Source organism: Plectrocnemia conspersa, unplaced genomic scaffold (assembly GCF_051122295.1).
Source record: "Plectrocnemia conspersa isolate PC_06_02 unplaced genomic scaffold, ASM5112229v1 ptg000003l, whole genome shotgun sequence".
NCBI lineage: Eukaryota > Metazoa > Arthropoda > Insecta > Trichoptera > Polycentropodidae > Plectrocnemia > Plectrocnemia conspersa.
This window is the reverse complement of record NW_028277167.1, coordinates 16,112,746-16,125,234: the sequence shown is the minus strand read 5'-3', so window position 1 is coordinate 16,125,234 and position 12,489 is coordinate 16,112,746. Positions and strand designations below refer to the sequence as shown.

Below are 12,489 nucleotides of genomic sequence, written 5' to 3'. Positions count from 1 at the left end.
AAAGCATACTTATATAAAAAAGTAATCAAATAAATTAAAGCAGTAAAACGATAGGAATCACTGATTTTTTTTATAATATACTATAAATGCAATATAAAATAATAATATATAAATAGGAACAGAAATATACTAACAATTAAAAACAGGGCTGTGGAGTCGGAGTCGGAGTCGTGTTTTTTTTCAACGACTCCACAGCCTTGATTAAAAAAATTGGTAAAATTTACTTATTGCTCAAAGTTCTAATATACTTTCAAAACGTATTTTTTTTGTTAAATTAATACATTTACAATAAATTGTTATTTTGACAGTTGAAAATTTTATCTTTTGGCAACACTAAAACCTAATGTCAAACGCTTTGTGACGTATTGCAAGTAAACTATGAGCGCCCAAGCGGAAGAACCTCCCCCTAGGGAAACGATGCTGATTACCACCGATTCATTGGAGGAATTCGCCACAGAGATCAGCTCGAGCCTCCAAGACCGAACTGATGCTGGGATAATAAGCGAAATACAAGGAGTTTCCTCCACCAACGGTATCTCATCTCCAGGTGAAATTAGCAGCGTAAAAACAACTGTAAAGAATAACGAGGTAACCGATTTGCACTTTGTGAAACAATCAAAAATTATTATATGTTAATCAGTGGCGAGCTGTCCATACATGCGGTAGATTCAAAGCGTCAACTCGCATGCACATGATAAACAAGAGCACGTGTAACGGCTGAGTCGCTCGCCATCAACCGTATATGTGGTTGACGTTTTGAATCTATTGCATGTATGGGCGGCACGCCACTTATGTTAATAAATGTAGAGTTTTGTAACCTTTAAATTGAAACTACCAATAAATTGATTAAAATAATATACGTTTCAGTTGCATTTATCGGTGGCCATGGAAAAGACTAGTTTGACATCTAGCACAGATGATGCAAATTCGTTGAACAATGAAGATTATCTGCATAATCCGGAATGGTTGGGTAAAAACAAACATGTCTTTATTTTGAGCTCCGCTGGAAAACCAATTTACTCCAGGTAATTTAATTCACTGGTGAATCAAATGAAAACTTCAAGAATATGATAGAAATCGTGTCCTGCAATCAATGGCACAGCGCTTACTGATACGTAATAGTTTTTACAAGAAATTTTATTTCAGTGATTTTATTTTCTTCGACTCTCTCCTACTCTACATTAATTTACTCAATGCAAAAATAAATACTCAATTTTTTTTGTAATTCAGATTATTTATTATTATTATCTTTCTCCACATACTTTGTGTGCTCATTGGAGTACTCATCTTTGCTTTTAACACGTTCTGGCAAAACATTATTCAAATTATGGAATCATTTATCTAAAATTTCTTCTTCACATCCATGACTTAATTATAGTCCTGAATTCTTGCTAGAAATATATGACTTACTAATTACTAAATATAATGCCTGTCACTCTAACCCAGTGGTTCTAAACCGGTGCTCTGCAAATGATGAAAATCAAAATTTACTTCCGGCTCATCTACACTCTCGCCGAGAACATACAAGAAACAATAGTGTGACACGCTTTATTATTCTTGTAAAATAATGAAGCGTGAATATAGAATAGAAGACACTGGATTTTTCAGGGAGAACATGCAATCATTTTGTGTTTCTCGGCAAGAGTGTAGGCCGGCATAACACACATTCGTTCTCGTTCTCTTTCTAATTGTTTTCTGAAATTCCCGGAACATCCGCCCCTCTCTCGTTTCTAATTTTTTTTACAGCATACTGTCGTATGTTGCGGTCGCATTCCAAACAAATCGTGTAGTTTTCCCAGTAAGTCCGTATCTCTGTCAGATTGTTTCAGTAACCTTTGTCGTGTTTTTATTTAGATTATGTACTGGATAGCATTTTTAATTCAATATCTTACATAAATATCAGGTGAGATATTTTTTATACGTGAATTACTTTTTTTTTATAGTATGTTAATATAATTTAAATTATTATAGTATTCATTTTCAATCTGAATTTTATTTTAGATTTTTTTTTAATGTCATAATATCTTACAATGTATAAATTTGTTATTAACGAATACAATATTCAGAGCAAAACATTAATGATTGAGCGAGTACAACTGGAAGTAGAGTAATGATGCTGTACCTGCACATAGAATGTCTTATACAGAAGACAAAATTATATTAAGTAAAGTAAGAAAAATGAATTGACAGTATTCTGACGAATATTTAAGTTTTGGCTTGATAAGCATCAATGAGGAAAAATATCACATTCCACAATGTTTTGAAAAAACTAAAAATTTTCAATAAAGCCAACTGGCATCATATAGGGTTGCTGAATTGGTTTCTGTTCAGTTTAAACTACATACTATAGCAGTCTCTAATTTTACCTGCATGTTGTAAAATAGTTAAAAAATAAGGTTTGGCGATGAAATAAAAAGTGATACAATAAAAAATAGAATAAAAATTTATCGGATGGTATTGAGAAAACAGTCACCGATAAGCTTTCTAAACGAAATTTTGCTTTGCAAATTGACAAGTTCACTGACATTAGCAGCAGATCACATATACTATGATTCATTCTTTTCATTAATAATAACGAAATAGTGAATCAATTTCTATGCTGCAAAGAACTTACCAAACGTTCGACAAGTCAAGATATCTTTAATTATTTTTCGTCATATTTAAAACAAATTAAAATATCATGGGATTTATGCGTATGAATTTGTTCTGATGCCCCATCAATGGTAGACTCATTTAACCATTCACTTGCGAAATTAAATTTCATATAAAAGTCACGTAATGAGTCAATTATCCAATAAAAAATAAAGTTTAAGATTTAATTGCATTTTTTATATTTGTATAGTAATTCTTTGCTGCATCTATATTCACCTTCAAAATTAAATAAAAAAATCTATTATCAATTGTAAAAATAATCAAAGCGAAAAAGTTTGAAAAAACAAATTGATGGCAGATATTGTTTGATAAATAATCGTCCTTTGAATTTTATCATCGATTCATCGACACATACTTCCTTGTTGCTTTTATGTGAATCCTTTTTGGTATTTTGTAACATATTTATAATGGGCCGGATTTTGCAAAAACTCCTCATTTGTATTTTCCTCATTATTTCCGAAGTGCAAAAATGACCTAATCAGTTGATACTGGTCTCTCTTCATAATTTGGGAAAATCCGGGAGTTGCCGTGAGCCAAAACGAATCTTGCAGTATTCTGGGGTTGAATTTTTATGTACCAATCCCATTCCAATTTCGGTAGAAACAAATCCCTTCACATCAATTGCATTGATTTCCTTCCATTTTCTGAAACGAAATTTTAGAGGAATTGTCTAAAAAATTGCCAATTTATTTTTCGCATATCGGTTAGTTTCCACAGCAACACGCTGAAATATTGATTCTGGAAAAAATTATAAAAACGATTGACCGGTTTCAAATTCTCAAAGCCTATAATTTTGTGTTCTCTGCTAAATTCCGGTATTCCGTCCAAATCACAAATTGCTGTGTCTCGAACATATTTCACGACGTATTGCCTCAGCTTCTTCCACTTCACTATCGCTTTCATTCTCCTCATTACTGATCATTGTCATCTTCGTCGTCGTCATTATTATCGCTATTGCCATCTTCCTTGCTTTCTTCATTGTCCTGTTGGTCCTCGTCGTCATCGCTAATTTTTCCATTGCTGCTTTCATTTTCCGTATCCTCTTCATATTCACTGTCTGCTTCATGGAGGCTTTTTTTTAATTATTTATCTGTATTTCTACTTGATGAATTCATATCTTCTGGGTAAAAAATAATATTTGTTTGACATAAGTATAATATAAACATATATGTGTAATATAATTATTATAGATATGAGTACTTACTAATATGATTTAAATTTTGTAAGCAAAAATGAATATGGATACACGACCAATAGTATTCTTTCTAATCCTTGAATTCAAGTTTGTCAACCTTCTGGGCTCGACACAAATAAATTCAAAACACACAAAATACACATTTAAAAAAAATATTATTTATTTGCACTTATTATATTACTTTTGTTCTATTGCTTATGTTGTTATTACACTTTTAATTATAATTATAATATATCTATGTTTATTTAATAATTTACGAGTGTATGATATTTGTCAAAACATTCTCCTAAATAGAACTGGCATTTTAGATTTAAAAACAAAAGAATTGTGTATAAGATTATATAATGCGAACCCTTGACTCGTAAATGCTCATTTCACCTAGTATTAATTTTTTTTTTGTCAAAAAACACAGGCATAAACCGTTATTACTGCTGCATTTTATATCTCTAAATGAAAAGTATCATGTGTAATGCCTCCTCTACACTCTCTCGGTGTTGGCGAGGTCGGAGAGTGTAGTGGGTTACTTCAGTCGATTTCGCTTCTGCCTGCTGTAAACTCTCTAGGAAGTTTCTTGAGGTTGACCAAGGACGGAGAGTGTAGTGGGTTACTTCAGTCGACTTGGCCAGCTTCGAGCAACTTCCAAACCGTGTCGGTATTTATGGCCTGAGTCAAAGGAACCGTAGTCGGAGCACAGAATGTACTACTCTTTCAAGCGCAAGCGGTAAGATACTTTCCCTTTCGCTCTCTCGCGTGTTAAGTGACGAGAGTGAGTGAGAGATAAGGACATGCGGTCCGCATACTGAAATAGAACAGGTAACTCGTTCTATTTCAGTATGCGCATAGGCGCCCTGTGATTCGCACGCATGATGAGCGCTGTAACGTAGTCACAGGATCAAACGCTTTGCTTTTTGGAATTGCTTTAATCGGAACCGCGTATTTGGGACCCTAATGATAAAGGGCACAAGGACAAAAAGAAGGTTCAAAATGCCTGGGTGCAAATCCAGCAAATTAACAAAATTCCGATAGAGAAATTAAGGAAATTATTTGTCACTTACAGGGGGCTACAATAGAAAAATAACATGGTTGCCTAATTGTCTAATAATCTGGCACTGAAGTAGACGGTGCATTGCAATCATCTACCATCTTCTTTTTCATTATTTGTTTTAGTTTTTTGCGTTCAAAACACGTAAATAGATTGCACATAATGGTGGACGTCGTCCACGTTGGAGAGCGCACGCGCGTATGAAATCTCAAAGTCGCATGGGAGTGTGGAAGGCTGCTCGGACTTCAGCCAACTTCGGCCGATTTCACCTCGGGCAACTTCCAGAGAGTGTAGAGGAGGTATAAGGATTCAACATGGTGCATGGATTAGAGTAAATATTCAACTCGAGCGAACGCAAAGACATCTGTATGAATTTGGCAACATCGATTCTAATAAAAACATTTTATTTTGCTATATTATTATTTAAACCCTATATTATTACCGAAGAAAATCGTCAAAACTAAAAAAAAACGCTGAAGCGGTCGTTTTACGCTTCTATTCGTAGTTTTCGGAGTGCCGGTTGACCATTTGTACATTTGGGCATGCGGACCGCATACTCTTATCTCTCACTAACTCTCGTCACTTAACACGAGAGAGAAATTATCTCACCGCCCGCGCCTGATATATATATATATATATATATATATATATATATATATATATATATATATATATATATATATATATATATATATATATATATATATATATATATATATATATATATATATATATCATATATATATAAATATATATATATATATATATATTTAATTAATGTTTTTTTAACTTTTATGTAATCTATTTAATTTATAATAAAAGTTATGTTTGTATGTTATTTTTACCCCTTGATTTTGGTGCTCTGCGAATTTTTCTTGTAATTAAAAGTGCTCCCTGACTTCAAAAAGGTTAAGAACTACTGCTCTAACCTACAATAGGAATTCCGAAATAGTGCATATTAGGTGATAGACACTCCTTGACCACGTTGGGAACAGTAGTAACATCAATTGTAACAACAAAAGTAGTAACATCAATTTAGTAAAAAATTATGCAGTTATGCTATACTTTTATGAAGTTTTCATTTGAATCATATATAATTTTACAAATGATATTTATTATAAATATATACATTAATCTTACAGATATGGCAATGAAGACAAACTAGCAGGGCTGTGCGGGGTTATCCAAGCACTCGTTAGTGTTGTAAACAACACAGAAAAGGACATTATTAGATCGATTCACACCTCTTCTTGCACCGTTGTCTTTCTAATCAAAGGCCCACTAATACTGGCAGCTATATCAAAGAATAAAGAAGATGAAACTCAGCTAGTGTTGCAATTGACGTTAGTAAAACATTTTAAATCATATTATGTATTAAGCAATAATGTATAATGACATATATACACATTTTAGATATGTTTTTAATCAGATAATATCCGTATTATCATTGACTCAACTGACACGGATATTTGAACAAAAACACAATTATGATCTACGTCGGCTGTTATCTGGTGCTGAACGATTGATAGACCATTTATTAAACTTTATGGAAAAAGATCCGGCTTTTCTTTTAGGTGCTGTTCGGTGCTTACCTCTTGCTCCTAACATGAGAGACAGTATTACGAATGCTATAATTTCAGCATGCAGCAAAATTAAGGTACCTACGTTTTAAAGAAAAGTATTGAATAATTATATTAAACTAGCATTCGTACCCAGCTTCTCCTGTATTTTAACCGCCCATGTTCTTTAACACTTAACTATAGTTATAATATCACCCACAATTGAAGCATTCATCTCACAAATAAATTCCTGCCACATTGAACGACTGTCTGACTGACATGTTTTCATTGTGAAAGTAAGTGAATTGCGAATTGCAACCAAAAGGCAAATATTTAGTTTGATATATTTCAAGTTAATAGGTCTTCTGAATTCAAGTGACTCGTAAGTTGAATATTATATAAAAAAAAATTTTAATCGTCTAGAAAACACTTCTTTGACTGACAGGTTGGACTCTTAAGTTTCCTGTTTACATATTATTGTCAATTGCTACAGCGATGAAGTTTGGTACTTTAGATAGATTTAAAGCTTTGTAGCATTAAAAATATGCGTTTTTGCCCGACATTTTAAAGGACAAAACATAAAACTTTTATGACTAAGGATCAGCAATATAATCTCTGAAACATTTGTATATTAATAAAACTAAAATAAATAATCTATACTAGCTATATAAAATTTTCGATATCTACTTTCATGATTTTAAGTTACGTTTATGTATTTTAAATGACCATTAACCTAGGAATTACAAGTGATGCACAGATTAGTCTTTAATTGTATGATTCCGGACTGATACAATGCTTCATCCTAGTCTGCAAAATACTTACAACTGCTACGACTTCTTTGGTGGATGAAAATGCTTAGCCTCCTAAGTGTTTTTTGAGGTTTGCGTAAAGAAAGTCTGGTAGTATCAATTTAAAGTCGCACTGAAGAACTTGAGTCATCCCAACTGCTAATGTGTGTGCTTTTTATTAATTTCTCTAGTACTTATAATATTGTCTTGTTATCAATCTTTTTTTCGCACCCTAAAAATAATTACAGGCCTTCAACTGCGAGAATCATCATCAACGCTTTGCCTTCTATAAATTCAGCTGCCTACTTTTTAACCATTGTGTATAAAAGACTAGTTTTTTCCAAATCTTAACCCTTTGAACCCTAAAGGCCGATAAACCGGCCTGATTTGGTGAGGCATATACCCTAATGGCCGGTTTACCGCCCTCGACATTTATCTTTATTTCCCAACGGCCCGGAATTCCGGCCTGCGAAAAAAAACGATACGATTGCTTATACACAGATAGATTTTATTCTTCTGTGAATATTGCAGAATATTTGCAATAGAAGCATGGCACGATGTTATGTGGAACCACAATGTCAAACAGAAAAAGGTTCCCAAAAGAACTGATGGCAAAAATAAAATGGAGCGTGGCACTCACTCATTGCTATATAATGGAAAAGTAGCTGCCATCGTATGGGTTGATAAGAAATAAATATATTTTTTATCAACAAAATTCATCGACCAGTAGAAGCTACATCAAATAATAGATGTGTTGTAGGTGCGGAAAAATACAAGCGGGCAAAAAATTTAAATCCCAATGCAAAAGAGAAGGATTTGCCAAAACGCAAAAAAAACGTATACTGGTGCAAATCATGCGAGATCTTCCTTTGCATTGGATCTGGATCTGAAACTATTTTGATGTGTATCATTCCAAAGTTGAATTCTGAAGATAAACATTATATTTAATTTTTACATTTATATATTGGTCAAAAATTGCTCAGTAACTCAGGGATATGGTGATAATACAATGAACGCCTCAGGGTTTAAAAGGTTAATCTCCTCTTAAATGCCCTTTCAACAAAAATTTTAGGATATCCACCTTTGATATAAATGCACTACTCATTCTAACTTCTTCATTTATTTCTCCGTTTATTTATTGAAATATTCACATTTATTTTTGTAACAGTGGTGGTATATCAACACTATATATTATGAAAGAATTACTAATAAATACTTCATTATTTTTCAGGATCTTGTGTTTGCAATACTTATAGCTGACAATCAATTGGTTACCTTGGTCAGAATGAAAAAATATACACTCCATCCATCTGACATACACTTAGTGTTAAATCTTGTTAAAAGTTCCGAATCATTCAAGACCGCTGAAAGTTGGACTCCTATATGCTTGCCAAAATTTGATTCAAGGTATATACAATCTCCAAAATAAATTATTCAATATATATATATAGGCAACGCCACAAATGAGTGCGGACAAATGGGCGTGCGTCATATGAGCGCTGCATTATAAGCGCTGCGTCATAAGAACGTTTACTAAAGTAGCACTGTAACAAAATAGCGTGCGACAAATGCGCAGACATTCATATGAGCGTTTGACAAAAGAGAGCACATCATAAAAGCGCAAAAATACTTGGAGAAAATCAAGTAATGAATATTTTAGGAAATAGATATACAAAATATATGTAAATTATGAGAAATTTACAAAGAATAAAAATTCACGAGATATAGGCGGTAAAATTAGTATTTTATGCGCCAGAGCGTAATGACAATTAAAATGATTAGCCAATGAAAACTTTATTATTTATTAATTATTACGTACTTATGAAAGTATGCCCATACGTACGATATACATATATTTTATACTAAAATGAAACGCTGATTTTGAATTTATCGTTAGATTTGTTTTGTATTATTTCATTAAACTGACAAATAATTATCGACTCGACTTGCAATATGAATGCGTACAGTTATAGGAAGGTATATATCCCGCCAGACCTTTTTTTCATTTATTTTAGTCTACTACACCTTACCGTGAATGGCGAAAACAAGCACAATATAAATTTTAAGCGCAAAGTGTAAGATAAATAAAATCATCTGAAAATAAATGTGATTGTAAATGGTTAAAACTTTAATTTTGCAGAATTCATTTTAATCATATTGTATAATTATCAAAAAGGGAGTTACCTATGATTTTTTATATACCTAATTGTAATCCTTTACAAAAAAAATTCACCGCTGTCTAGGTGCATACCAATGCATGACACGGACGATACGCACTTGTTTAAAATATTTTTACGATATTAAAACTTAAAGTAGTAATTGGTGAATCTATGATTATTTTAAATACTTTTTTTATAAGTCTGATATTTAGTTTTAATGTGTTATTACTAGAGACCTAAATTTGTCGCGATTATGATAAAACTATTTTTTTGTGAATTTCGTGCTTTGTTCATTCCAAAAAAGGGTAGTATTTATACAAATAGAACAGATTGAAAAAAATATTAATATGTCTAATATAATCCAGGTATGGCCTTTTTACCTGGTTATTGATAGCATATTAGCAGCGCTCATTTGACGCACGCTCTTTTTACCGGCTGCCATGTATATATAAATATATATATATATATATATATATATATATATATATATATATATATATATATATATATATATATATATATATTTGTTTTACTCTATGTATGTATGTGCAGAAATTTTCAGAAAAGTTTATTTGAATCTCAAAAACTCACAAAGTTTAACATCAAAATAAGACATGTAAAAATTTTAAATTCAGATCAACAATTTTATATTAGATTTTTCATTAAATTTTATACATATTAAATAATTTAATCAGTATACAACAACTAATTTAAGCCAAATTTACGTGTTAAATACACGTTATTAATCTATACTTGTAGTGGATTTCTACATAGTCACGTATCGTATCTTTCGGATGATTGCCAAGCATGTTTATTGTTATTGACTGTTCAAAGAGATGCATTTTACCCACTTTCGCAAGCAAAACACACAATTACTGAGGTAATATTGTAATTATTAACTATCAATTATAAAATCATATATTTTTTTCAAACTTTTTTCACAGAAACTGAGAAGAACAAACTGCCTCGAAGCAATAAATGAAGCGATCTCTAAAAACAAAATCTTACCCACCAGTAAACCACTGAAGCAGATAGGCATCAAAGAAATGCGACATTTCATATACAAATGCCGAGCAACTGCACAGCTATTCAGCTCGGACGTGAACGAAGAGTGTTCCTATAAAAACGATCAACAAGATCAGGAATCATCCAAAACGGAACTACCGAGGGGAAAAATTTCTTCCAACAAAATCAATTTGCCTAATTTCATCAACAACACAGCAGACAGTGTGAACTTAGATAGTTGGAAAATGCCAAAGATAGATTATTTAGAAAATTATAGAAGAGTTTGTGCACAGGTGCACTGCACTGCGAGACCTTCGCAGCTTGTTTACAGATCAAATTCAGAAAATACAATATTTGCATGGGTAAAGTTATTTTATATTATAATTAGTGTCACAAAAACGTTTTGTTTACTTTTCCTATTTGTTCTCAGCTATAATGTGTACATATCAATTAAATTATTTCAATTTGCCATTACATATATATGTTTTAGATGCTTTGCTCGATATTGCAACAAACAATCGAACATGAGAGAAGCATTCATATATCAATTCAATACTGACACACGAGTCACTGTCCTTGTAACCTATTATTATCTTGGGAAATTGAAAATTTAACCCTTTAAATTCAGAATAAAAGTTCATATAAAGTCAATTATAATTTTTTGAAGAAAATCAAAGATTTAATTGCGATTTTTTAAGTCTATTAAATAATATTCGGATATATCCGCACGTCTCACTCGAAAGCTGCGCATTTTATAGTGTGCAGGATAACTCTAAACTTTGCTTTTAAGAACCATACACAGTGATTTGGATTTATCCCCACCTTTAAAAAGTTAAGTTACTAGGAGCAAAAAAGCTAAAATATAATGCGATTCTTGAAATAATATTTATTTTCATTTCCCTAAAAATTTACAGCAGACTTTCAATAGTATATAATACCACTGGTGTTCTAGACAAAAGACAAACTTTTAGAAAAACATGTGCCTCTGTAGAAAGAAACGATACGGGATGCACAAGTGTATTTGATTTCGCTGCGTTTTTTAGTGCCGGCAAGAAAAAATTATTTTAATAAATATTTTTATGGTAGAAGTGCTAATGTGAAAATTTCACTATAATATTTTAATTTTGAATATTCTGGAACCCGCTCAATACTTAAACATAAAATCCCGGGACCTGCAGATAAAGTGTTAATTATGTTCCATAAATTTTAGTAAATGTTTGAATTCTTTGAACATTCAATATCTCGTCTAGAATTTTAAAATCAAATATCATGTTTACTAATTAAAACTTAAATGTAAACCATCAAAGGTGGCATTTATTTCTTACAAGATAGATTTATTAGTAATTTTCACCATCCAAAGTACTCCACTCTCTTCCCCACCCACTTCTCAAATGCCTCAATTTGTATCATCCATATAAAAAGAATACCAAGATTCTTACAAATATTTAATAATTATTCCAGACAGCGGCTCTTCTATCCTTATTTCGGATTCTCATCCTCGATTATTCTACTACTATTGATATAGAACGAAGATACAAATTTCTTTATAACTTAAAAATAATAAAATATCTTAATTTGCCTTGAATGAAAGTGGACAAAATTCAGTGACAATCTAATATATATTTTTATTGCCTTTTAGGTGACGGCAAATTTTGAACTTTACGTGACGTTCGATCCACTAGTGGAAAAAAATTGCGCTATAGCCGCCGTCGATAAACTATTGAAGTGGATAGAAAGGGAAGAAGATCGACTTTTCATAAAGAATGCTCCGACATTTTAGCATTCGAGATTTGGGGTTCCGTCGTTTGGAGACCTCATGAAGAACTCTTTGAGTCACAGCTCTAGCGGAGAAGAGTTTCAATAGGCAACTTTTAAAGATTAAATATTCAAAATTTATAATAATAAATATTTAGAACAATTTGTAAACCAAACTGGAATGTAATCATGTTTGCAATAAAAAAAATATAAGAATATTTTAATATTAGTACATATATACACATCAGTGGCGTGCGGTCCATACATGCGGTAGATGCAGCGCATGCCTTGGGATTGTAATACGATTCTAAAAATTAAATATTTATATTATTTA

General features: G+C 31.9%; 1 protein-coding gene across 1 annotated transcript; it reads left to right on the top strand.

The window, feature by feature from the left end:
* Window positions 1–342: 342 nt before the first annotated feature.
* Window positions 343–12,489, top strand: Mon1 (vacuolar fusion protein MON1 homolog). Its single transcript, XM_088182469.1, has 8 exons — window positions 343–588; window positions 868–1,025; window positions 6,032–6,232; window positions 6,303–6,546; window positions 8,468–8,643; window positions 10,155–10,275; window positions 10,340–10,762; window positions 12,040–12,489. The coding sequence occupies exons 1-8, from the start codon at window positions 379–381 to the stop codon at window positions 12,178–12,180; spliced, it is 1,674 nt and encodes a 557-aa protein (XP_088038595.1). The 5' UTR covers window positions 343–378; the 3' UTR covers window positions 12,181–12,489.